We start from the raw sequence: 27,962 nt of genomic DNA on the forward strand, positions 1-27,962 counted from the left end.
ACAATACACTCCAGGTAAGACAAATACAGATCACAAGTCCAGTTTGACGAATCCATTCGAAAATCCTTTCATAAAGGTGAAACTGACACTTCGCATTTAAGAAAACTTTGTCTTTTTCTGTGGCAGATCTGGGAACAGTGGGGTCCTCGTGGGCACTTGCTTTAGAGGTGAGGGGGTGATAATAGTTTTGAAATTGGATTGTATTAGTGGTGATACCAGGGAGGGAGCTGAGGAATTATCACCTCCTGCCCTCACCATCCCCCTGTGACACCCCCAAAGTAGTGAAATAGTAGTGACTCGTGCCCAACGAGGCCTAACCCCACTGCAGTCTCGGACTGGCCTATAGGGCAATGCCCGAACCAAAAACCGAAAATGCTAGTGTGTGCTAGTTTTTTGTGTCACATTGGGCCACATTTTGTGGGCCAGTTTGATAAGTTACTTCAACATGCGGCTGGTGCTTTTGACCATTGTAACCGAATAAATATTCTTTAAAATGCACAATATGCACCCCATTTTATCAAATACCTCCCTCTTGGGTACTACTCAAACAGTCTGCATTCAACAGTTGTTCTCAGGCCACAGAATCACTTTGGTTCTGCCTCTGCTGTACAGCCGTGCCCCAGGAGGGCTGCTGGGGCTTGCCTGGTCAGATGGTAACTTCTGGCATCTGAGGGGTTGGCAGCGCTCATTCTGACCCACCCGAAAGGGGCACCGTGCCAATGTCTTATCTGTAGGTTATCGTGTGCTGCATAGTTGGCCTGGTGGTGGCTGAGCCCGGGCCCGGCCCACCCGCTAATAAATCTCTTTATAGTGTTTGCTCAGCAGATGGAGTTCCCATCATTAGGGCGGGAGGATCCCGCCGAGCTGCGTATAAAGGAGCCTGTCTCTCACTATAGGCTGCATACCGCCACCAGCGAGAGAGCTCAGTGTACCGCGCCTGAACACGGCTCGACGCACACCCAAACGTAAGTCTTTCCCGACAAGCCTTTCGGCTTCTTCGCGCTTCCTAGTTTCCCATTTATTCCAACCTTCAGGGATAGCATGCATGAGTTTAGTGACGGTTGTACGGCCTGCGAGTGTCTATCATGTGTGTACCTATGCATGTTTCTTGGTGGCTGTGTCTGTGTGTGCTGCTCCATCATGGCTGACTGTTTGCACTGTTCTGTCGCAGCTGCTGTGCAACTGCCTTTGGCCTATCTCTTTGCGGTTTCGTAAAGCGGCACTGTGATTTTCTGTAGCTCTCCCTACCAGACGCACCTAACTCTGCCTCCCCCTCTTCTCTGCTGCAGGATGGTTCATCTCACGTTACTGGCGCTGCTCTGCGCCTGTGTCTGCGTCAATGCAGGTAGGATCCTTTATGCGGAATTCATAACACGAGGAATTTATAACTTGTTGAATGAAGTGGAATTTAGTTGCTAAAAATCATTTTTAGCACATTCATAACATGCACAATTATGGGGAATGAAAGCGTGTCAAATGTTGCACAATTCATATAGTGCAGCATGAGAGGGAATTCATACCAACCTTAAGCCTGATCTTTAAATCTACATCCGAGAAGAATGGAGAGTTTAGCACAACCAGAATAGCATAACTGAATCATGGGGTAATCCTAATTTACAGAATGAGGGGAACATGCGCTACCACAATGAAGGGAATTCATGGTCTGTGAGCTATCAGGAATTCCCAATTGGTAATATCCTCTGGCAGGACTAGCTATGTTCCCTGGCACTGATGGATACATACTGTAACACTGTTCTTCTAAATCGTCTGGCACAATGTCCTCAATCCCTGGATAAAGATGGCACACTTATTGTATGGGCTGGTATCCTCTGTCATTGGTGGATTATTTCTACTGGTTTTGATGGGTGATATTCTCTGGCACAGATCATCTTTTTCTCCTGACACAACAAATGGGAAATATTCTCTGGCACTATACTGCACTATGTTGAATTGTAAGGAAGTGCTTTATTTTCTCGCCCCCATGGAGTGTATCGTTTGGCAATAATGGGCTATATCCTCTGGCACTCATGAGTATTATCTTCCAAAATGTATAGCTAAAATCCTCTTGGTCTCCATTTAGTCAATCAAGGTCAGTCAAAATAGCCTATCACTAAATGGTCTGGCATTAATGGGTATATATTCCGGTATTGATGGGCTATACCCTCCAGCAGTGATGTGGGGTATCGTCTAACACGGGTGGTCTACCTCTTATTGCACACATATAGGATATCCTCTTGCTGACGGGTATTATTCTTTGACACTGGTTTGCTTTGTTCACAGAAATTGATGTGGCATTTCCTCAGGCACTTATAGTCTCCTGCACTTAGGAGTCTGTCACTAGAGTGCTAAATCCATTGGCCCCTCTGGTTTGTCCCTGTGCGCTTATTTACTATATCCATTGGCACTGATAGCGCATCAGTGACAGGTTTACCCATGTCCTCTGGTAAAAACAGAGGGCATTCGGCCACCTTTAGCCAGTATTCCTTAACATTGCTTGGGCATGTATGCAGGGGGGTCCTTGGGAAAGAACCTCTGGTACAAAGATGGAGAGCTTCTCCTATTGTTGGTCAATTTTCACCAATCGGTGGGGCAAGTTAATTTGAATTGTGTGGACTTTAATTTATTTATTTATTGTTCACTTGTAATTCGTGAATGCTGTTCATGGGAAAACTGAGCTGTTGTGCGGCATTACTGAGCTGTTTTTGGGGTGGGGGCATTTCATTACTGTTTTCACCAACTCATTGGAATAGAGAACCACCAAACCTCTGTTTTAAAACGTAATGTAGGCCGTTCATTAAAAAAAAATAATAATAATCTTTTGCACAAATAAGCTGTAGTTCAAAATGCAATATATTGCCCAAATTCTGACACATTTTAGCCAACATGGTAGCAGGTGATCACCTTACAACACATATGCGCAGGTAGCTTTGCAATCCTGGAGCACTGGATTTGTAATATTTCCGACCAGGCAACTCTGGAATGTGTTGTGCTCTCTCCAGTTTCACTGGCTTGGGTTTTGCTGGCTCTTGACAGACCTGTAGTTCCCCAAGTCAAGTCCATACACACAGCTCAAGCATTTCCGTGTGATCTCCAGACCTGGGGGATCTCGGAGCCCGACCCGATGTGCCAGGAAGCTTTGCTCTGCTATGTCCATTCCTGGGAGCTCTCGGGGTCTCAGCCAAGTCTCGGCGTGTGGGGGACAAAACCAAAAGCACACACATCTAGTAGCAGTAAGCTTTCACAAATACAGAATAGTAATAAAATACTAGTTCAAATAATTCAATCAAAGGTGCAAATACTATGTTAATTAATTCTTCGTCTATAAAATCAACCCTACGTTAAGAATCTTAAAACCGTAATTGATAAAGCGGTTGAAAAACACAAATTGTGGTGAGCCTAAAAAAAAAAATCAGTCTCTATGTGGGCAGGATTATGTACACATCTTCTAAAAAACAGGATACGAGGAGCCTGGAGGGCTGCACAGAAAAGATAAAGGCGCTTCAAAGCAACATGAACAGTTCCAAACATGACATATGGAGTAGGAAAGGCTTCTTTATTTCTCAAATTTAAAATGTCATGGGTTCAATTAAATGGAATCTAAATCTCATGAACTGAGGCCTCCATTTTGCATTGGGGAAATTTACTTAGATATAATGAGCAACCCTACTTCTCGTGTTCCTGTGCTAGGAAGCTACATAACGTGCACTTTGATATTAATGACGCACAGGCATCCCTAACAGAATCTCCTTTAAGGCGTTACATAAAACAACACAACACATACAAGTGGTGGGTGGTCAGGAAACACACCGCAGCAATAGTTGACAGCAGACCATATTCTGACACTATCAGTCGTCCCGATGATCTTTCTGTGTTGTCTCACCTGTGTGGGCGTCTTTCTCTCACTGTGTACTCAGGTACCCCCCGATCTTCCTCCTACTCCGGCGAGTACGGCGGCAAAGGCGGAAAGCGCTTCTCCCACTCCGGGAACCAGCTAGATGGACCGCTGACGGCCCTGAGGATCCGGTCAAACAGAAACTACATTGTGGGGTGAGTTGAGGGGACCCATGGAACCTCATGCCAGGGTTGCCCTGGAGGCCAATGCTGGGGTTTCCGTGCCCTGTGAACCTTCAACTTGCTTTGCAGTGCCAACTATTCCCCATTGATGGCCACGTGCACATCTGTTGCAGAGCCCTGGCATTCCTCACTCATGGTTAATGCATGCATCGCTCTTGTCCCACCACTTCTTTTAATTCATTGATGTTTAGCAATGTTTATTTCTACATGGAAGTGCAGGGGTGAGTCGATAAGGTCTAATTAAACATGAACAATTCCTATTATCAAAGGAAGCCCATGATAGTACAATGCAAAAATAATTAAGTGCAAATGTGCCATTTCACATCACATTCTGCAGGTTTCCTCACAAACCAGATCATTCATTTACCACAGGGTTTTGTACTAATAAGAATGTGTGTATAGCGCTTCATGCGGATTGTTTCAGTTTTTAAATTCTGCAATAACAAGTGTTGGGATATCACAATTTAATGGTACTCAATTTATCGACGACGGACGGATGAAGGGCTGAGTCGGTATTTAAACTTGCAGGATGCAGGCCTCCCTGTGTCAGAGGAGAACACTTAACTCTTTAGATGTCTCACTGAAAGAGGATTGCAGAGACCTCTACTTTCACGCCACTACACATACCACACACAAACATGATGTGGCAGGGAGGGGGAGATGGGCACATCCACCTCAAGGTAGGAGCGGGAGGCGAGGGGGCCCTGGGCAATGGCAATCATCTGAAAGCCACTCACAGACCAGAGCATCAACACCTGAGTTGAGACTCATATCAGCCTTTAACAGAAGGATTGTGTTTGGTTTAAAACCCACCAAATGAAGAAAGGGTTGAACCAAGCACGGAGATTTCTCCGTAAGCACGTGAAAGTATAGGGAGAATAGAACAAGTGGGACACATGTCTGTAGGAAGCAAGGATAAGATAAGATAGGTCTGAAGTGCTTAGTCCAAATGTCCAAGTCTATTTCCGTTTGGGTCAGGGTAGAATTTCCCTGAAGCAATTACGTACAGTAACTTATAGTTATGTGGATTCCCTATATCCTGGAACCGCCTCTGTAGATGTGACTCGTGGATGTTGGCTCTTCTGGACCATGATCACTTGCCTTTCAGATGCTAGTTTATCTCGGGTCGGTTGTCAGGCTGCAGTCACTATACAAGCATCCTAGATAATGACGATGTTGTTGAGCTATGAGACCTGCTCCCAGCTTGGATTCCTCTTGAGTTGCTGCCTGCAGAGATGCCTCTTGACCCCACCATGGCCTCCTTTCTGATTTGATGATGGGACTCGTTTGACTCGGGTGCTCCATGAACCCACCAGCTTCTGGTTTTCAGGAACACTTTTTGAGTTGAGTTTTGCACTTGGTGCCCTGGAATCAGATATTCCAAAGAATGTTCCCAGTTGGGAATCTGAATGCGTCATCGTGCCTTGACACCACAAGCCTTCTCCCTGGCTCTGTTTAAGGACAAGGCAGATTTTCCTTCGTCACCTTGGGGGGGTTGTTCCTCCCCAACGAAATCCAAAAGTGTTTTGCGATTCTCTTCCCTCCCGTACAAGTATTGCCGTTGATCGGCTTGCCAGTCCCAGCAGATTCAGGACTATGGCTCCCAGCTAGCTTACTTCCCATTTCTTAGTCTCTTCTCTTAAGAGATTTTTATTTATTTTCCTTGGTGTGCTTGTCAGTCCCACTAGACTCTGAACTATGTTTCTGGTTTAGCCTGTCTCCATTCTTACCATTCAACTTCTATTGGGTCTTTGGGCTGTGACCCTACTAATCTTTGCACCTAGTTCAGCACGGCTTCAGGTTCACTAGCCCTGACACCTGGGACGCACCACAGCCCTGGCCCCACAGGTCTCCTTGTCAACTTCTCAACAGATTCTGGCCTTTTACCATTGGCTTGGCTAATGCTGGATTGTCCAACAGAGCCTTCCTGTCTGCTGGCCCCTCCTTCTCCTTTGACCTTTCTCTGTCTGAGATGATCATTTTCTGCCTCCTTCTCTTGTTCTCCTCCAACCTTTTCCTCTGTTCCTCAACACCTTCCCTATTTATTTAATTTATTTTTACATTTGTATTGCGCGCTAAGCCTTGAGGCATCAAGGCGCTGGTAAATGTTGGGTTGCAAAAAACTGTGCAGGCATAGAATACTTATCACATTGTGTCCAATGCAGAAGCTGAATACAGTTAAGAGGAAAGCAGTGTTTTTAGTGCTTTCCGTAAGGTCCAGTATGAATGTTCAGACCTCAGTGAGTTTGGGAGAAGGTTCCAATGGTTGGCTACCATGGCAGGGATACCGGATCCACCAGCTTTAGTCCGTTTAAATGTAGGCTGGGAGATGGGGTGGGCATACGCTGCCCTAGTGGGTCTGGTTGATGAAGATTTGGTGAGTTCTTGAGATAGGTAGGGAGGTGCATCATTGGACAGGCATTTTTGCGTGATGGACAGTGTCTTGATGATGATTCGTTCGCGGACTGCGAGCCAGTGGACATCTTTTCTTGCTGCCGAGATGTGTTCATTTTTAGGGATATTGGGCCTCATTACGACCCTGGCGCTAATGGTTTAACGGCGCCGTAAAGAGCGTCGGCGCCGTTAAACCATTAGCGCCTGATTACAAGGTCCCTTAGCGGGTTGGAGGCTTTAACTCCTGCTTTTTGCAGGCGTTAAAATCCAACCCGCTAAGGGACCTTGGAGCTAATTACGGCAACCGTAATTTACGGTGCCGTAATTGGCGCCTTCCCCATCCCCATTATGCCCTATGGGGCAAAATGGAAATGGGGAAGGGCAAATGGTGAATGGGGAATTACCGCCCCCGCCAACCTTGTGATGGGGGCGGTAATTCCGCCATCCACCATGCCGGAGACCGGTATGGACCATGGTGCTAATAGCACCATGGTCCAGCGCCTGGGTCGTAATGAGGCCCATTGAGTGTGGCCCTGATAGCATTGTTCTGGATAACTTGCATTTTTCTAATGTTCTGCTCAGATGTGCCAACGAAAAGGGCATTGCAGTAGTCAAGCTTTGATCCTATAGTAGCTCGGGCTACGGTGAGACAGCTGTCGGGAGAGGAAAGGTCTGGTTGCATTGATTAATTTAGTGGAATAGGCTGCGGACAAGGCAATGACGTTAACTTGTTGTTCGAGGGATAAAGTAGCATCCAGGTATACTCCCAGTGTTTTCACAAAGGGTGTGACAGGGACCTGGAAGCCATTGATGGAGAAGGAGTATTGGGGGGGTCAGGTTTTTTTTAATCAAATTTGGGGGGCCAATCAGAAGTAGCTCTGTTTTGTCGTCGTCCAAGCAAAGCCGATGTGTGGCTATCCAAGCCTGGATGGTCAGGTAAACAGAGTTTAGAGTGGTGGAGACATCAAGGTAGTTGCCAGTGAGGGGGAGTAAGCTTTGCGTGTCATCCGCATAGTTTGTATGTTGGTAATGCGAGCATTGTAGTTGGAGGCATTGGCTAAAAGGATGACTTTCTTGTACTGATAGCTGCTAAGGTGAACACTACTTTATTCTCAACGATTTGTGAATTTTTCCAGTTGGATCAGAGAGTCTGGAGTTTAGGTGTGAACCACGAGTTTCTGTGCGCTGATGGTTTACTTTTACGTGGCTCGAGAGGGGCTATAGTGTCGATGGCATCTGTGAGGGTTTTAGCATATATTTCCAAAAGTGTGTTGTGGTACGCCACGAATGCGGACCTAGGTGAAAGGGAGGTGAGCAAAAGAGAGAGGCGCTCTTTGTTCAGAGATGTGGAGCTCTGTATGAGAGTGAAGGGCCACAGGCTGGTGGTTGGTGTAGAGTGCATTGTAGGGGAGATGGAGAATTTCATTACCTTGTGGTTAGACCAGGAGCCTGGGTGTTTGGAATGGATAGACATTTGGCAGTTGAGGACAACTATCCAGTCCAAGATACGGCCTGTGTTTCGAGTAGGGGTATTGATACATTGGGCGAAGCCTAGATCGTTGAGTGAGTTGGCAAGAGAGGTTGCAGCTCGGCCATGGGGGTCATTATATCCAAGTTTGAAGTCACTTAGAAGGATGGTTTTGGAAGATGGTTTGATACCGGTACTCAGAGTGTGTAAAAGGTTCTCCTCAACTAGGGTGGCTGAACCCGGGGGCTCGTAGATAGTGTGCAAGGAGATGGTGACTGAGTCAGAGAGAGATCGGTTGGTGGACAAAATGTCAGTTGTTAGGCAAGGTGGAGTTGAGCATTCTGATGTGAAGGGAGCCTCTTGTGATGAGTGCTACCCCCCCCTCCTTTTGCATTAGGTCTGTCTGCGCAGAAAATAGTGTAACCAGCAGGCAAAGCAATGGAGAGTACTGGGCCAGATGCTGGGTGCAGCCAGATTGCAGTAGTTGCTAGGATGTCAAGATTTAATGTGGTAATCAGATTAACGTCAAGGGCATGAGCAGGAATGGATCTTGTGTTGATGAGAGCACATTCTAATGGCTGAGAGTGTGCCGATCCATTTGAGCGGCATGACTGGATCTTAGGGAGGTGGGCATTGGGGCTCTTTGGGGTGGTGTGTAGTTGACTGCCTAGGATTAAGTGCAGCAGTTGTTCGCATGCTTAAACACTGATTTCTTTTGGCTCCGGTTTGAGGATGCAAGCGGGGCATTCTTGGTGGGCGCGCCTGTGAGTAAATACGGCAAGTGGTGTCCTGGATAGGTAGGGTGGGTGGCAGGGGTATTTGAGTGGAGGTGCTTCGGCTGTTGGGGGGCCAGGAGTGTGATGATCCGCAGGCAGCTCTTCATGCTCAGAAACAGGGCTGTGGTGCAAGGTCAGGTATCTGAGGTGTGGTAGGAAGTAGGTTGGTTTAGGTAATGGGAGGTGCGTGCGGGTGTGAATGGTGTGCACCACCAGCCTATGGCTGGCATGGTATATGACTCGATGGGTTGAGTGTGCTTACTGTGGGCTGAAGTTATGTTTACTTTGTCAAACTTAAATGGTGATAGGAACGGTATGGGGGAAAAAGGCATTGCATATAGGCTACAGTCGCTTGTGTGGCAGAAGGAATATGCAAGGCGCTATTTCGTAAACAAGAAGAGAGCAAATTACCTTCATTCAGGCTTTGGACGGTGTAAATGGTGGGGCTGCTGCAAGTGACCTCCAGCGGAGGCTGTAGGGGGTGAACAGTGACATAGTGGTGAGCCTGGAGACAGGCCCGGCAAGGACAGACCAAGACAGGCGATGAGACCCTTAGAAGTGGCCCTTTGGAATAGCCTGGCTGCGCCTCCCGTAAGAGGGGTAGCTTCTCCATAGGTTTAGCGGTCAGCCAATCACATTGCTCGGCAACAGAGGCCTGTTCCTGGGCTCTCTGGGTGTTTGGATTGTGTCGGACGAAGATGCAGTGGCCATTTTGGAAAGGTCTCGTAGTTCGTGGATCTGCATAGGCCTCAATGGAGGTGGTGGGGGAATTTGCAGGTCATGAGCTTGATGCAGCTCTCCTGAGCTGCTTGCATCCAAGACAGGCGTTGAGACCCTTAGAAGTGGCCCTTGGGAATGGCCAGGCTTATACTTCATATTCCTCCTTTCATATCTCTCCTTCTTTTTCCTCCTTCAACACCTTCCATTTTCAGTCTTTCGTGCTTTCTCCATACACCCACATACTACCAATCTGTACCTAAACCTCTTCCTTTTGGGCTTATTCTGGCTCCTTTTTATATACAGGCTTGAGTGAGATAATCAGGAATTCAGTGGGAAACCTGCACAAAATTAGCAGCCTTCACAACGGACATAGGCTCCCTCATCTGACCCATGTGAGGTTTCTTGTAAATTATTAATGGTGGTTATCCAGGGACTCCGTGGGACGATTCCCATGGTGATCTGCAATCGAGGAATTAGATGGCCCTGTGATGATGACCACTTGATTCTGCACTGGAGCCCTCCAGCCCATTTGTTCTTTTCTGCCTCCTCCAAACTGCTGCCCGTAAGTATCTCTGGTTCCCTTTGTTTACCCTGCCACAGCAGGTCTCTGGTTACGGTCACACTCACAGTACTACCCGCGGACCACACTAGGGGACATGTATTTCTTCCTATGTTCTTCACAAACAAGAGTGTGACTCACAAACTGCTATAGTGGAGTAGATCTGCCTTTGCCTAAACTATCTGTGGACATCCTTTATATACCACCTGCGGGGTTGGCATCATAGACAGGCTGACTTCCCTCTGCCCCAAGAACCCCTCTTGCACCATTTAACATCTTGAAGAGTGATACTTCATCATATACCCCACTCCCTTTCCATTTGGTTACCCCCCTAAGATTGCTTGGGAAGGGTTATTTGCTTCAACCTCTCGGCCTTATATAGCAGGTTTTGTGATAGGACTGGGTCTGCAGGACCTCAAAATCTATTTCCCAGGTTAAAACTGTTCCTTTGAGTTCTTTAGACTTCTAGTCCCTCATGCAGGATAGGGCTGGATAATTGTTCCAGCAGACCCTTAAGAAATCTGTAGAGAATCTCCCAGCTTGTGCGCAGGCCCAGTCCATCCATTGAGGAAGAATGGAATGCTAGTTCATAAAACCAGCTGTTCTGGCAACTCTGTCACCACTCCCTTCACGGACACTGGTTGACCCTACACCACAATAGCCCATCTGGCTTTGGGGTACACTTCCTAGTCTCTGTGGATTCAGGTGATCAGCACCGCCCGGTCAGGCATTATTTACGAGCACAACACCAAGTCACTGCTTACAGCAGTTTGGTTACTCCCTGAGTCTAGGAGGGCCTGAACGTTATGTCATTCTAGAGCAAGTGGGATCTGATAGTCCCCAAATCCATCTCTATGATGGGTTCAGTTTTCCTATCCTACCTTTGGGCTGTTTTGGGCCACCAGTCCAGTTCTATCTGTAGGCCAGGATGTGAGGACACATATCTCGTGCTTGTGGGCTTTTCCTGGTGTGCCCAGGTCAGACCCAATCTTTCTGGTTCTGTTTCCTGGGGTGGCATATTCCCCTCTCTGCCTCCTTCATGTATTCTGGTATGGCCCTTTCTGAGAGTCACAGGTGACCCTCAGTTAAGTTGCGAGGAAGGGCTTAAATCATTTCCCATAGGTCGGGATTGGAACCCCTTCCCATCTGCAATGGTTATTTATTATTTCCTCGCCCTTGAGGGGAAGAGTACAGAGTTCCTTGGTCCTGGTGTATATGCTTGTTGGTTTCTACTGGTCTTCATGATGGGGTCTTCCAGGGTGGGCTAGTACAGTTGTCTCACTGTTTGTAGTAGGTACCCAACAGGCAGTTTCATTTTTACTTGTTCCAGATTCAGGCCTTTCAAACATTTGTTGACTCTGGCCTTAATTCGATAGGGGAACTGTAAGAAGTTATTTGAAGGTGTAAATTGGAGCCTGCATAGTTTTTATCTAGAATATTATTGCCGTAGCCCTAGTCTCTAGGATTCCAAACTTCAGATCATTTTAAGGGGTTTCCTGATCGGGGTTCAGGACCTGATACATTGCTTGGAGTTCATCTGTCAGCAAATGGTTGATGCTTTTTTTCCCAATGTCTCCGATCCCACCCTACTGTTTCGGCTGTGAATTAAAAACAATAAAAATGCCCCATGGTCTTCCCCTTCTAACTATTTTTGTCCTCAGACTAATTGTTACAGTATTTTATCCTAGTGGGTGTGACCCTTACTTTCCTTCAGTCTTGCCTAAAGGTTTTCTGAGATGGTGAACCCTGTTCACATGATTTATTTGTTGAGGTCAGCTCAGAGTTTTTTTGATAGGGCTGATCTGATTAACGGAGGAGTCTTGAAGTGGAACTTCAGGTGTCGGAGGATCCTGTGTGCTCCCCATGGTGTCCCATTTGTGCGTTCCTGCTGTCCTTTCTGTCAGTGGGCTGGACCTTTTAAGTCAAGCCCTGTGGTCACACTGCTGACACCATCTGTCACGGAACTAATAAACAAACAATTTTTGGATCTGCACGTCTTAATCAAAAAACCTTCTTGAACAAGTGAATACAGAAAATTATCACTATTAACTCCAGAAGGGTCCACAACGCTAGGCCCAACAAAAGCTAAAGAAGGTGTCCTATTGTACATGTATGGAAACAGTGCTGCACACGCCTCGAGTTATAGAGACTAACGTTCTTGTGAAGATGTGCTTCACAACATGAAATATCAATGTACTGATCTGTTTTCCATACATGTGTGTGTATATATACGTATTTGATGATTGTACAATTACATGCAATGCAAAGTTTATATTGATCATTTTATAGTTTGCTGAAGGATGTAGTCACACTATGTTGGGATGGATGTCAATATTCCTCCGTAAGAAGGTTTCTATTAGCTAGGATTACCAATATTTTCTTCTCTACGGATCCTTTCTAGCCTGTCTTATTTCCTATCTTTCGACTTCTCCTAGGTCTTCAGGCCTTGGCCCTACCAGTCTTTGGGCCAAGGTCGACCTCAAGCCTCTTTACTTCACTAGCTCTGAAACCCTGGCTGCACCCTAGCTCTGGCTGCCTGATCTCGCTGTCTGACTTTCCGCACCACTTCCAGCACCCGGCCATCTTAGTTTGGCCAATGGTGGTTTCTTCAACAGGAATCTCCTCTCCGCTACGGCCACTTCCTTCCCTTTCCACAACTCTCTGCCTCTGATGACCGCCTTCTGCCTTGCTTTATTTCAACCTCCTCCTCAGTCTTTCATAAAACCCCTTCATTTCCCTTCACCTTTCTCTGTTGTTCTCTCTCATGTTATTTCCCTCCTCTATTGCCTTTGTTTCCTTTATCCTTCCATCATCTTTCTCTCTCGTTCTCTGCATACACCTCTGCACTGCCTTTTCTTGGGTCAGCATCATGGAGTGGGCAGCTTTCCATTTGGGTACTGTGTGACTTCTGCCCCATGGTTCCTCTCACCTGAGGTCATGGACTTAGTCACAAAACACAACAAGGTTTTCTGAAACACAACAATGACTTCCACAGTTCACTGAAACAGGTGATTGTTGCCGTTCATGAGCATACTGTTTATTTGTTTATTATGGTATTCATTGAGCACAGACCTAGCTTTGAGGAGCAACGGAGTGCTTTACAGACGTATACAACAACACAGTTACAAAGCGGAGGGCATTACAGAGGTATACAACAGTACGGATGCATAATGGACCGCTTTCCAGAGGTAACAACAGAACAGATATACTGTTTCATCTTCCCACCCCTCAGAAGGCAACTAGCCTGAGCTATTTTGGAGGAGTGAGGTATCTGTGAAGTGGCAGAGCCAACCTCCTTTTTGTTTAAGGGCCCAGAGGTCAGCTTACAAGGGATTCTAATTGTTCTCCCATGGCTTTTTGGAGTAGCTGAAAACATCAGGTTATCCTTTTCATGAAGTACTCCCACAAATGTCTCACATTTTAATGTATGACCATATTTGACAGGGAACCCATCATAGCCCAAGTCCACCTTCAACTGCACAGGATCAGCCATACTTTTTTAATAAGCAGCCATTTTAGGCCTGTAAATACGTACTATGCCCAGTTTCAGCATTGTATACCCATGTACCACGATTATACAATAGGAGCACCTTCACAGGCCCATTCTCAAAACCATAAGCACCACAATAGGCTAACTCGCAGCACCATAAACCCTTGTTTAACCATCATATGTCCGGTTACCTCTTTGTATACCCAAGTACTCCCCCCCCCCCCCGTAATGCCAGTACAGCTTCATATGTGCTGTTCCTGCTTCACAAGTGCAGCCTCACATGCCTGCACACTACTCCATATGCCCGGGTTCAACTTCACATGCACAGCGACAACCTCAGGGCAAAGGTGCAGTCGTATATGTAAAAAAACGCTTCTTATGCCCAGTCTCCGCCTCAAATGCCTATGTACTGTGATAACCATTTAAGCACCCCAGGGCAGATTACATATTTCCCACAGAAAATTGCAATGGCAGTTTCCACCGTAGCATGCCAGGTACAGCAGAACCAGCAGCAGTGTAGGCTTCGTTCACATCTCATCTGCTGAACAGGTAAACCAGAGTGGGCAAAATGGCTTGTGCACTCACTAAACAAATAGAGCAAGGGTGCCATCCATACAGGCTTACCTGCCCGACGGCGTGTGTCCTGCACAGATAGGAACAGTGCAAGCTTGCCTCACACAAGGGGACTGAAACATGTAGGAGTGCAAGCATCGCTTCAGCAGAACAGTTACATCAACTGTGGTGCCAGCTCCCCTCGCACAAGAGGTTCAGTGCGGGCAGCTGCAGTGCACCCTGCACTCTCACATAACATGCACAGCACGGATAGCAGCAGTGCACGTTTGCGTCACACAACTAGTCCAGCACATCCAGACACAGTGGAAAGTTCCCTGCCAGACTGTGGCTACATCACAAGCAGCAGCAGTATAAGGATCACTTCCGGAGAGGCAGGTACATTCATAGAAGAAGCACACCATAGAGATGGGCCCCCAGTGAAGGATAGCCCAGTGAAGCAGACGCAGCGCACCACGCAGCAAGAATACACCAGAGCCGGAGTGCTCATATAACATGTCTTTATTTTCTTGTCCCTGAACACATACTGCTTGGTCCTTCCCTCCCACCGTAACTTCCCTCCCAACCTCCCGCCCCGCTCCAGTGATCCTGAACACAACTGTAAAAATGATGTACCCCCCCCCAAATTAAACAGTTACCCAACAGTGGTCCAACATGAACCTGTGATGAAGCGGATCATCCCATTTCTTCGATAAGGCGTTGAGGCTTGTTCCTCGCTCTTTGAGGTCTGGAGTTCCCGGTTCCTGGAAAACCCCTTTCACCTGATCTGGCTCTGCATCCCTACCAGAAATGTCCAAGTCCTCTTGATCTCCGTGGTACCATTCGCCCAAGAAATAGTCATCTGGTACTCCTCTACTCAACCACTGAGGGCTGGTTAGGGGAAACCTCTTGAAGTGCGAGAAGTTGCGGGTGGTGGGTCCATGGTCACCTTGGGCTGTGATCATCGAGCCTTTCTTCTCTGTGATGATTATCGGTTCATCGTTGAACACAGAGGTGTGTTTGTATGTCAGCGGGTGCTTCACGGCCACCACTTCTACCTCCAGCTTAGACTCTCTGGCTTTCCTTCACATGTTAGCATACTCCTTCATCCTGAGTTTGGCGGACCGGTCTTGCTCTCTCACTTCTGCCTCAGCCGGTCGTTCACCATCTTGGGGTCCTTACTGAGGTTGCCTGGTGTGCACGTCCCTCCCGAACATTATTTCCGCCGGCTTTTCCCAGTGGAGCTGTGAGGTGCACTCCTGTAGTCTCTCAACAGTTGGTGAAGCACTTATTCATAAGACTGACCTGTGAGTCGAGTCCCTTGCAGTGCCCGTTTGAGGTTGGCCATGAAATGTTCAATCATGCCATTCGCCTGTGGCCAAAGTGGTGTTACTTTCTGGTGATGGAATCCCATATATTCACTTAACCGTGTAAAGTCTTGGCCAGTGAAAGGAGGCCCATTGTCTGTTTTCACCTTTCTAGGAATGCCACGTGCTGTGAAGATGCGGTCCATTATCGGGATGACATGATGGGCCGCTGTCGAAGACACCGGTTGAGCTTCTGGGTATCTGTAGTATTCGTCCATGATGGCAAACACGCATTTCTCCCCTTCGATCGGTCAAAAGAAGTCAGCCGCTACTGCTTCCCACACTCCTTCTGGTAGTTCTGACATGCATAGTGGTTCGGGGTATCTATTTGGTGTGATGAGGTAGCATGTCGGACACTCTCTGGATTTCTTCCACCAGAGAATCCAATTGGTGAAAGCACACTTTTTGGCACTGCATGCGCTTTGTAGAGACGACTTCCCGGTGCCATTCATGGGCCAATTCCACCACTCTCCTTTTTAACGATGACTGAATCACCATTTTGTGGCCTTTCAACAATAAGTTGTCCTAAGAGAGCCAATTCCTACTTCACTTGCAGGAGCCTATCCACCTCCTTCTGTATGTCCTCCGACTCAAGGCGACCCCTCTCTTTGGCTCTCCTCCACTGTCCCAATCTGAGCCCTTCGCATACTATCTGGCATGCCGTGTCTGCTTCTATTTCCTGGGCGAGGCGAGCTGGCTCAATGCCCTTTGGTATAGCTTGCTGGATAAGCTGTCGGAGATAGCGGTCTGCTCCGATGGCTCTGGGGCACTGCCACTTATCAGATGTCGGGACAGAAAGTCAGCAGGGTTCTCTTCCTTGGCAGACCGATGTATTATCTCGAATGAATAGTCCTGTAGTCTGAGCCCCCACCTGGCGATGCAGGTTGGCATTTTGGCCTGGGGGTTGCCATAAAGGAACAGTAGAGCTTGATGGTCGGCCACTACTTTGAACGGTTTGCCATAAAGAAAAAGATGGAAGAGTTTGCACGCCCTTACCACAGCAAGACTTGCCTTCTCTGCAAGCGAGTGGGCCTGCTCCGTAGCTGAGAGGCTTCGGCTGGCTTAAGCGATGATGTGGGTTCGACCGCGGTCATCTGGGTCGATTTGTGTGAGGATTGCACCCAGCCTAACTGGGCTCGCGTCCACAGTCAATTCCGTTTTGCGATTGACATCGTAGTAGGACATGTGTTCCGCGTGAGCTACTCTGTCTAAAATTGTTGCGAAGGCCTGTTGCCCCTTTTCTGTCCTGTTGAACACAGCATTTTGTTTGGTCAGCGCCCGAAGTGGTTCACTGACTGTGGCGAAGTCTGTGATATATCACGTGCAGTAACTGGCGAGGGCCAGGAATGACCTTAGTTCAGAAACATTGGCCGGTGGTGGTGTCTCATTTAGTGCAGTGACTTTTCCCGGATCTGGAGTCATGCCTTTTTCGGAAAATACCTTTCCGAAGAACTTCAATGTGCCCTTTCGGAATTTGCACTTTTCCTGGTTGAGGGTAAGATTGGCCGCCTCCAGCATGATACACACACTGGACAGAGTTTCATCATGCTTCAGTACATCAGTTCCGAACACCAGAATGTCATCAGTATAGTTTATACAGTTGGGTATGTGCTTGCTGACATTATGAATCTCCGCCTGAAAGATTTCAGCGGCGGAGGACACGCCGATGCTCAACCTTTTATATCTATAGAGCCCCAGGGGCGTGACAAAGATGGTGATGTTCCGGATTTCTGTGCTCAATACTAGTTGGTGGTATCCTTTTTGCAAATCCAGTTTGGAGAATACTTTGGCCCCATTTAACAGATGTATCATGTCCGTGATACATGGCGCCATGTGTCTCTCGCTTTTAATATCCTGGTTGGGTCGCCTCATATCTACGCACAAGCGGATGGTGTCTGAACCCTTTTTGGGGACAGGAACGATGGGCAAAACCCATGCTGTTGGTCCTGTCGCCGGCTCTATTATGTCCTGTTCTATTGGCTTGTGCAGTTCCTTCTCTACTTTCCGTTGTACATTTACTGGTATGCCTCTATAGTGTTGCGCTATAGGTGGGAGGTCTTCATTAATATGCAATTTGATCTGTTTGTTGCACAGTTTTCATATTCCTTTGAATAGCGTTGAATGCTGTTGTTTAATCATGTGCACCAGGTCAATGTACTTGTGCACCATCAGTTTGTACAGTACATGGATTAGTCCCAGGTCGACGGCTGTCCTCAAGCTGATTATGCAGCCACTTTCACACTCTGTCGCAAGCATGTGTTTGAGTAGCTTCTTCAATTGAGCCTTTGTGGCAGCATGTTCCTTCAAAATGTCTGAGACACTTCAGGGGAGACGTTTATCCAAACGGGTATATGTCGACTGTTGCTGGTCTAAGTCTTGGGGCTTGTGGTAATTCTTTGTAGATTTTCTCACTTATTACATTTACTGTTGCAGCCGTGTCTATTCAAAATTCTGTTGGCCTTTCATTGAGCCCCATTAGCAGTGTCGGGCTGTGTTCCGTTACAACCGAATTGCCCAATGCGTACATGTACCCTTTCTTCCGCTGTTAACCCTCTGAGCTGATGTCGGTATCTATGGAGGACTGCTCAATCAGATAACGCACATGGCGTCTTGATCTGCGCTCTGTCGTGGGTGTGTGACACGTACCTCCTTCTCTCCCTGCTGTCTCTCCTGTACTTGTCATCTCCTGATTCTGTCTCCTTTGGTTCAGGGTCCTTTGTTCTTTGCAGAGCTTGGGCCGTCGCCCCAGATGATCGTGGCGCTGTGAGGAGGGGTCTTGGTCTGTATTGAGGCACAGACTCTCTCCTTCTGTCTCGCCCTCTTTCCCTCGCTAGTCGACATACAGACTTGAAATGTCTTTCCTCACCACATGCGCTGCACCTCTGTCCTATTGCTGGACAGGTTCCCTCGTGTGGGTACTCATACACACATCGGTAGCTAAAGGGTTCTTCCTGCCATCAGTCATGTTGTAGCCGGTGCACAGACTCTGTGGGCGTGGTGGTGTTGAAACTCTCGACCTGTGTGTCCACTGCCAGCTCAGCCCTTCCAAGCATTACAATTTCGTTAAGGGTGCGGGCCTTCTGTAGTCATTTGCGTCTAAATGTCTGGGATTTACAGCCTGCCATGATCTGGGAACGCAGGGCTTCCGTGTTTCAATAGTTTGCGATGTCACAGTGTTCATCTTGATCCGCAAGTGCATGACATAGGCATTCATTGTTTCGCACTTTGCCTGCTTCATGCTATGGAATAGGTGGCGTTTATAGTCTACATTAGTGTGCGGGTGAAATAAGCTGACAATGCACCTTTCAGGTCCTGAATTGAGTCAATGGACATTGTCTGCATCTCGTCGATGATGTCTTGTGGAGAAGGCCCTACTGCCAAGTAAACACTTTTGCCTTTCCTCATCAACAGGACATGTGGCCCCCATGTATATGTCTAAATTCCTAATCCATTCGGCCCATCTTGGCCCCATATAACTCATGTCATACACATCAAAAGCTCCTGGCAATTGCACTGCCAGCGAGTCTGGAAGTCTATGTGGAGTTGGGGGCTGTGGGGCCATCCTGACCCCATGCTTGCATGTCCTTGTTTGCTGCCTGGGGTTCTTCCTGATAAGAGATAGTCCTGTGGCATGTTCTAGCCCTTTAAATATTCTGTGATGTAGCCAACTTCTTTACATGGCTGCCTACTCAGGCACAAGCACTGTGTGTGTGTGTGTCCCAGTGGCTATGTGAGGGCTGCAGGGGAAAAGGTGTGGTAGGGGATGGCTGCCGCAAGGCACGAGCACCATCCAACACCTCTCCCTTCCTCTTCCACTCACCATTGTGCAGCGCTATCAACGCCATGGCCCAGCCTTTCCCGACCAACATTGTGCCTTTAAGGTGTTGACTTTGTTTCCTCCACTGGGTGGCCTGGGCAAACGTTTTCTTGCCGTTCCGTGCCATAATACGAACTCACCGCTACTGCCCGGGTCCGTTATGTGCACCCTGCGCGACCTCATCGCCAGTGTAGAGATGGGCCCCAAGTGAAGGACAGCCTGTGAGGCGGACGCCCCGTAAGGCGGATGCAGCACACCACGCAGCAAGAATACAGCGGAGCCGGAGCGCTCAAATAACATGTCTTTATTCTCTTGTTCCTCAACACGTACTACGTGGCCCTTCCCTTCCACCGTCACTTCTCTCCCTGCCTCCCGCCCCACCCCCATGCCCCGGGAACACAACTGCCAACATGACACGCACAATGCTCATAAACCCCCAGACGGTGGCTACATCACAAGCAGCAGCAGCAGTGTAAGGATCACTTCCGGAGAGGCAGGTACATTCATAGAAGCAGCGTAGGTTTTCCTTGCACACTGTTAATAAACCATATAATGGGAACAGTAGCGGCAGGGCAAGTGTGTCGCACACAACACATCCAGTGCAGGAAGCAGCAGTGCAAGGAGCACAAGGATCCCACCAACAGAACAATTGCAGCTTCGTTTGCACAACTTGTCCAACACACAGAGCTGCAATACAACTTCCCTCCAGGAGAACAGGCTCTATGGACAGCTCAGGCAGAAGCACGGCAGACTCCCCTCACACAAACCGCCATAGCAACTGTGGTCCATCCTTCCTAAAAAAAAAAAAAAAACAGGAACAGCACAGAAAGCCGCTATGTGTGCATTCACCACACAACCAGCCCAGTGCAACTTCCCTCACTCAACCGACACTGTACAGTACAGTACAGTACAGTACAGGCAGCAGCAATGCAGGCTTCATGGCCCACACAACGTGCACAGCTCACACACTTTTGCATTTCTGTACAGTGTTTGTCATTGTTACCATTACAAATCTTGCACAATAAGTATCAGAATGCATCATTATGTAGGATTAAAAAGGCAGGGCTGGCTGAATAATCCCACCTGATCCCAGACAACTGGAGATTTTAGTAAACTGCCCTATGAATTATACTAATTGATAGACCTGGTCAAGCCAATTGTTTTAGTCATGGTTTGTCAAAGGGTTGCAATTTGTTGCCTGGCATGATGTGCAGTTCATAAAAAAAATGTGAACACATATTTCTGTATCAAACAAGCTGACATGGACACGTCTGCTCTTAAAAAAATAGGTAACTTTGTCATTCAGTTTACTTTGGAGTGGGCACAGATTAAGAGGCCAAGTTTTATATTCAGATCTGCACATCACTGCCACTGCCAAACATTAGGATTTATCAGAAGTCATGAAAAAGGTCAAAGGAACACTCACTGCCGTGTCTACACCTCTCCTTAATACACAAATTATGTCTTTTACAGGCATTTTGGGATGAAAGGAAATTATGCCTCCTGAATGAATCGACAAGCACACACTGAACAAGCCACCTCCTCACCGGATGCACAGAAGCCACCGAGAACCTTTTGTTTACATAAGTTACATATCAATCCCATGTGCCCCCCCGCCCCTCTGTGCTATTGGCTATTGCCCGATTCCTCCATTGATGTCACAGAGGAATGTGGTATTACCCAAATTGATCGAAAACATTTGAACAAATGGTACATTTGACCGAATTCGGTCACTACCATTAGGGCGATTTCTTTCAATGAATTTGGGTATGAAAATACCGAACATGAAAAGCAGGGGATGCAGGGCTGTCCCCCGCATCCTTAACATTGGCGGCGGGCGGGAAGGCAACCCAGATCCAGGAATGGTACACAGCACACGTAGAACCACAACCCAATGAGTGGGAAACACTCACACCCTGGATCTCTCAGAGGATTTCCTGTTTAGACACACGCACATACACATACACACATACTCACACCTTCCTTCACCTGGACAGCTTAACAGAGTGAATCTCACTCTCATGTGAGCTCTGACAACTCCTGCTTTTCTCTGAGGGCCTTGACGTACCCCTAGGAAGGATCCAAAAAATGGTGAGGCCTAGTAAACCAGTCACTCTCCTTTATAGTAACTAAAGTCTCTATGGGCTTATACCTGGCTTCCTGTTGTGCTAACCCTGGGCATTCCAGCACATCCCTGCATCGAGCTCTGCATTGCCGCAATATATAACCACAAAGCCCTTTTGATCTAAGAAGAGAGTTACACACACATGCATGCACACGCATAGTCAATAAATACAATTCAGAAGTGGTGGCGGGTAGAGTTTGGGGTTCGTGGGGTGTAATATGCTGGGGCATGAGCCTCTTCCCTAGAGCGGAGAGTTCGTTTGAGGGCGGCCTTTTGAATTTGGGGACACTGGTGATGTCTGAGTCGAGGACATTAGAGAGTGTAGGGAGCAAGGAGTGAGAATTAGTGAGACGGTTCACAGAGTTGGCCGGAGGACAGAATGAGAAGGTCTCTAGAATGGGTGGGGGGAGTATGAGGAGGGGAGACTCGCAGGATATTGAAGTAGCCAAATAAGGCATTTGTTTTGCATATATGTATCATAGTGGACTCAGGGCCTAGAGCCCGACTCTTCTGGGAAATTTCTCTTTCGGAGAGAGATCAGCCTGATTCAAAGGAGCCCTGCTCCATCAAAAAGCAAACCCTTTCACCTTCTAGACCTTTGTGGGCTCATTTACCAGACTACTCGTACCTGCCCCTCAACTCGGACCTCTTTGCGTTCATTCGCCAGCCACTTGCAAGGAAGCAATCACTGCAAACTTTCACAGAATGGCAGCTTTCAAGCAACCTAATGCGGTCCCAACAAAACCGCCCTTGCACTGTTTTCAGCGCCCCTGTAATGTCTCCTACACCGGCCTCTTTCCTACAGTCCCATATTCATAACATCGCCCCACGTGTTTCAGGCGGTGGGTCCATCAACCCAGGCAATAGTAGAACAATTTTGCCATGGTTTGATGCTGAATGTAGGCAGGCAAAAAGGGATCTCCATCTGACCTCCTTGAATATGAGTTCCCCTAGTGGCACGCTCTATCAGCTTAAGAAAGCTTATATAATGTTACCGAAACAAAAGAAAAATCAATTCATGGTAAAGCAGTGGGATCTTTTGGATAGGACTGTTTGTGAAAATAACCCAACAAAAATTCTGGGAGATTGTGAAAAGGGGCTTTGGGGGAGCACATATGGGCTCTGCGGAACAAATTCCTGCTGATCGTTGGGTCTCACATTTTAGTGAGTTTCTTTGGGACGCAGAGACCCAGATGCAAGCTAATATTGAGAATGGAAGGGAGTCTGACTGTGAGGTAGCCTTCAGTCGGAAAGAAATAGTGGCACAAGTTAGAAGGCTGAAGATGGGCAAGGCAGCAGGCCCGGATGGATTGAGACCTGAAGTATTTAGTGCATCTATGGACTGGTGGTTGCCAGTCCAGTACCTGGTGTTTAATTCCATTGCTAATATTTTCGGACTGCCAGACTCGTGGAACAAAAGTTTAATTGTCATGTTGTTTAAAAAGGGTAATGCCCTGGACCTACATTGTTATCGGCCCATTGCACTCCTAGACGCCACTAATAAAATCTTTGCTGGTTGTCTAGCCGAGCATCTGGAGGAGTGGTTATTAGATAACTCCATCCTCCCGGATACACAAGCAGGCTTCTGCAGAGGCTTCTCCATGATCAATCAATATTTTATACTGAATACGATCGTGGAGAAGTACACCAGAAGGAGGAAGACTAACCCTTATGTGGCCTTCTTAGATCTTACGAAGGCTTTTGATGCCTTAAATCGCAATCTTTTATGGGCAAAGCTTAGGAGCATAGGGGTTCCATCAGGACTCCTCCACTTAATAACCCCCCTTTATGAGAACACTTCAGTTAGCGCGACGTGTGCAGTAAATCATAAATACTCAGGCTGTTGTATGAAAAATGTAGGGATAAAGCAGGGGTACCCTTTGGCCCCACTACTGTTTTCACAATTTCTTTGTGATTTTAACCCTCACAATGTATCTCAAGGTCTGATTTCCCCCTCTTGTAAATAGCGCAAAATTCAGCACCTTATTATATGCTGATGATACAGTGCTTTTGGATCTAACACAAAGGGGGCTCCAGCGGAGCTTAGAGTACTCTAATAAATACTTTAATTGAATACTCTTAAAAGCAAGGTACTTGTTTTTGGCAAAAGGAAATCGCCATTTAAATGGGCTCTGAATAACCAACTGATCGAGGTGGTGGATGAATATAAATCCCTGGGCCTCGTGTTCTTAGGAAGGGGAGGTTGGAGAAGTCATGTAAATGTGGCAGTTACCCAAGCGATGCAGGGTCTGAGAGATCTCCTCTGTTTTTACTATAATTTTGGTGGCAAACGACTGGATAAGTGTCTTCAGATCATTGGGTCAAAGATTAATACAGCCATTCTCTATGGTGCAGTGATTTGGGGGGCAGCGCCATTTGGATGTCTGGATACACTGTGCAATTCTGGTTTACTTAGGATTACAGGCCTACTCCTTAGAGCCCCGTGGGATGTACTAAGCATGAGCCGGTGATGGTTATTATATCACTGCAAGCTCAGCAGAGGTTCTTAGAATTTTATTTGAACATTCCATTGGGCACCCCATCAACCTAAATATCGGAATGGCTTTGGGAGAGACCATGGGCCTCATTCTGAGATTGGTGGTAGTCATGGTGCTATTTGCGCCATGACTGCCACCAGTAATGGGTCCGGCACCGGTCTAGTTCAATGGGGACTTAGCGGTGTAGTCTGACCTTTGCGGGACCGGTAAGTCCCCATTGAAAATTCCATTCCCCATTCCAATGGGAAGGGCACAAATAACGTGCTCGCGCATGTCAAGCCCGTTATTTGCGCCCTGGTCCCTTAGCGGGTCCCGTCCATAACGGCTGGTCAGACCTGCCATTACTGGCAGGACCCGCTAAGGGACCTTGTAGTAGCGAAGTAAGGGATTACCAGCAGCCATCTCCTTACCTGTGCATGGTATCCCCTTACCGCCCACCTTATGATGACCCCCCATGAAAAATATTAGTAAGGACCTGAGGTGCTGGTATAATTGCAGAAAAGGTCTTCTGAAAAGACAGAGGCTGAGGGAAGTAACGGTGCTGGGCGATTTAACTGGCAGGCAGCGCAGATCTCTCTTAAAGGAGAGATCCGTAGAGGTGGAATTTGAGGCTCTCCTGGTGAGATGCTGCTGAATGAACATCCTCCAGGCCAAGGTAAATGTGCTGTCACTTAGAACAAGGGCACCATGGCTGGGGTTGGTGATGGTTTGCCCATGTGGTCTGGGGTGTGGCGAACACCTCGTACATGTTTTGCTGGATTGCTAATTTTTTATTAATTTGAGGAATCAGTGGTTAAGGCCTCACCTTATTATGAATCAACTACCGTTATATTAAGGCAGCTCTGGAAGTCGTGTATAGAAATAGGGCACTTGCAGTATGAATTTTTACAATGATGTTTTATAATATTATGTTGGTATGATGAAACGCTGTATTACAGAGTAACCTTTATTTTTGTTTTGTAATTGTTTGTGTATGTTTTAATCGACTTGTACTACTACACAGTTAAAGTTCAAAGAAAAGCGTCCGGAGACATTCTGTTCACTAAAAACCGGTGAACGTCTGAGCTACCGGAATATAGGACTCCATATTCCGAGCAAATAGGCAATACACTCACTCATTCCTCACATTTCTTTGCTGATATATTTCAGTGGAGTCTTGCTCATTCCTCCCTTACCTGTCCTAATATACTTCAGTGGAGTCTCACTCATTCCTCACATTCCTGTCCTGGTATATTTCAGTGGAGTCTCGCTCATTCCTCCCTTCCCTGTCCTGATATATTTCAGTGGAGTCTTGCTCATTCCTCCCTTACCTGTCCTAATATACTTCAGTGGCGTCTCACTTATTCCTCACTTCCCTGCCCTGGAATACTTCAGTGGAGTCTCACTCATTCCCTACAACGCTCGGCCACATACATTTGAATTTGGCTTCGCCCACCGCATTGCTGCTCTCTGCCCCAATTTTCATTGCTATGCGGATGACACTCAGCTAGTGTGCAGGTCTCTCCTCTGCCAGCTCTTCCCCCTCTCTCATCTCTGACTGTCTTTCTATAATCCAGGAGTGGTGTGCCGCCAACGTCCTCTGCCTTAATGCCAGTAAGACAGAGATCCTCCACATCAGCACTCCTGCACCTTCCTTTCCTGTCACTCTGGCCGGCCTCCCTTGGCCCTCTCCCTGCACCCACATGTGAGGCTAAGAACCCTGGGGTCATCTTTGGCTCCACGCTTTCATTTTCTCCACACATCTCTGATGTCGCTAAGACGTCAAACTACCAACTGCACCTCCTCAGAGGTATTTTTCCTTTCCTCTCCAGCCCCCAGAAGCTCACTGTCTCTAGCGCTCTGGTTTTCTCTAGACTGGACTACTGCAACAGCCTCTTCCTAAATCTGCCTGCTTCTACTCTGCGCCCTCTGCAACTCATCCAGAACCAGACTGCGAGACTTGTCCTTGGCCTCAAGCCCAGGGATCGTATCTCTCCAGCCCTGAAATCTCTTCACTGGCTCCCAGTGGCTGCAAGGATCAAGTTCAAGACCCTTTGCATTGTCCACAAGGCCTTCTGGAGCCTGGGTCCGCAATACCTTGAACTCTCCCTTCAGAAATACCTTCCTACTCGAGCTCTGCACTCCTCCACCTCCAACTCCCACAGGGTCAGTCACTTCTCCAAGCAACGAGTGAGGGGTATATCTCTTTCTTCGGCTGGGGCCTCCGTCTGGAACAGCCTCCCTGCCACTCTGAAACTTGAGGAGAACCATCTTCGGTTCCGGAAGCACCTCAAGACCTTCCTCTTTGCTTCTGCCTTCTCTCTTCCTCTCCCCTGCTGATCTCTGTATGTTTCGGCACCAGGCACCTGGCCACCCTCTGATTTCAGGCCCAGATCCCTGCCTACCCAGCCGCACACCTGCACTGCCTCCTGGCAACCCTTGCACTTGGGTTCTGTATCTGCAACCCTACAGTCCCTTTCCTGCACTTATCAGACACCCGTTGTCTGCGCCTTATTCTTGCACTTGTCACCTGCTGGCTGCACTACGTGTAGTTGTTGATCACCTGTACAGCACTTTCCAATCCTCCCTTCCACTTTCCCCCCTCTGCCTCCCCTGCACTTGCGCGTTCTCAATGTCACTGGGCCTTGTAAAATCGCTGTTTTATTTTTCCTCCCCTGTGCCCCTCCCTTGCCTCGTCACGCCCTGAAACATTTGTGTATGGGCGCGATATAAATAAAATATCATATCATATCCTTTATTTCCATCCCCAGACACTGCGAGGAGTTTTACACAGTTTGTTTATTAATGCATTGTTATTTTGTAACGCACAACACTGCTTGCCAATGTGCGTACCCATGGTTTGCCGCAAGGACATGGTATGTGCTGCTCCAGTGGTTAGAACTGTACATGTACATTTACAATATGACACTATAGGTTACATGCACAGTTGTTGAGGTATTAAAGAGTGTTCTCTAAATATTAAGATGGCCTCTGTATTTTTTTGACCCTCTGCAGGATCCAGGCTCGGTACGGTAAGGAATGGACCAACTACGTGGGAGGAAAGCTTGGTGACCTGGAGGAGGTCTTCCTGCATCCTGGTGAGTCCATCACACAGGTGCATGGCAAGTACAACTACTATGTCCTCAAACTGGTCTTCATCACTAGCCTGGGACGCAGCTTCCCCTTCGGCAAGGACTACGGCACCAGCTTCAATGCCGCCCCACTGTACCCCAACACTGTGCTGCGCTTCCTGAGCGGCAGCTACGGCTCTGTCATCGACGCCATTGGTTTCCACTGGGATACGTACAGCAGTAACTGTGTCCACTGCAACAAATAGCAGGCCCAGGCCTTGCTCTTTCTTCAAGGTGTAATCACCCCCAAGACAATGTGTTGCTTTTAATCCCAGCCAGTGTCTTGGGGAACATGTTATGTGTGATCTAATGCATATCAAAATAAAGATTCTATGGACGTCTAACTGGCAGTCTTGTGTGTTTGGTAGTGCTACTAATAGTCTGTGAGGAAGTGTGGCTGGTACCCCTGGCTTATATGAAATTAATGCATATTTTATAAGGCTTTTACTAACTCTGGAAGTCTTTCTGGAAAATTAGGGGCCTGTCATTCCATGTCTAGGAATGTACTGTATTCCTATAGCTGTAATTCCCAGATGGACTTCCAAGACCCTGCTTCTCACCACACCAGGGACAAGATAGGAACTACATCTGACTGATTCATTTAAAAGCAGGAGTACAACTCGTTTATGCGTTTAATTCAATTTGGTGTACAAACACGTTTGTCTTTTTGTAACTATGAATAACTTGGGTGGATTTGAGATTATTATTTCCCCCTTTTTAGAAGTACCATCTCATTCCCACTCAAACAATACTACCCAATGGGCTTACTGACCAGGGAACAGCCCCAGACACAGTCCTTGTGGTCATCAGGTATATTTCTGGACTCATCACTTCTGTTCGGGGTCTCCATTTCTGGAGGCTTTGACTAGGATGACCCTTACTTTATCCAACAGTGGAAAACACTCATGTGCCTGAAAAAAACAACACCTTGCCCAGAGTTCCCAGAAGGAAGACAAATTCTCTCTCATTCCTTGTGCCTTCTCATCTTAAAATGACATGTTATCTCTGGTAAAAA

General features: G+C 47.4%; 1 protein-coding gene across 2 annotated transcripts; it reads left to right on the plus strand.

Annotated features, from left to right (window-relative positions):
- The first annotated feature begins 810 nt into the window (after positions 1–810).
- LOC138579626 (zymogen granule membrane protein 16-like) lies at positions 811–27,291 on the plus strand. 2 transcript variants are annotated; one of them, XM_069649881.1, is made up of 4 exons: positions 811–965; positions 1,290–1,345; positions 3,915–4,047; positions 26,832–27,291. In XM_069649881.1, exons 1-4 carry the CDS (start codon positions 826–828, stop codon positions 27,151–27,153), a joined length of 651 nt encoding a protein of 216 aa, XP_069505982.1. In that variant the 5' UTR covers positions 811–825; the 3' UTR covers positions 27,154–27,291. The 2 variants fall into 2 exon arrangements, with proteins under 2 accessions (XP_069505982.1, XP_069505983.1); XM_069649882.1 differs by lacking the exon at positions 811–965 and adding an exon at positions 1,030–1,087.
- Positions 27,292–27,962: the final 671 nt, after the last annotated feature.

This window comes from Ambystoma mexicanum, chromosome 3p, assembly GCF_040938575.1.
Source record: "Ambystoma mexicanum isolate Mex_15411 chromosome 3p, UKY_AmexF1_1, whole genome shotgun sequence".
Classification (NCBI taxonomy): domain Eukaryota; kingdom Metazoa; phylum Chordata; class Amphibia; order Caudata; family Ambystomatidae; genus Ambystoma; species Ambystoma mexicanum.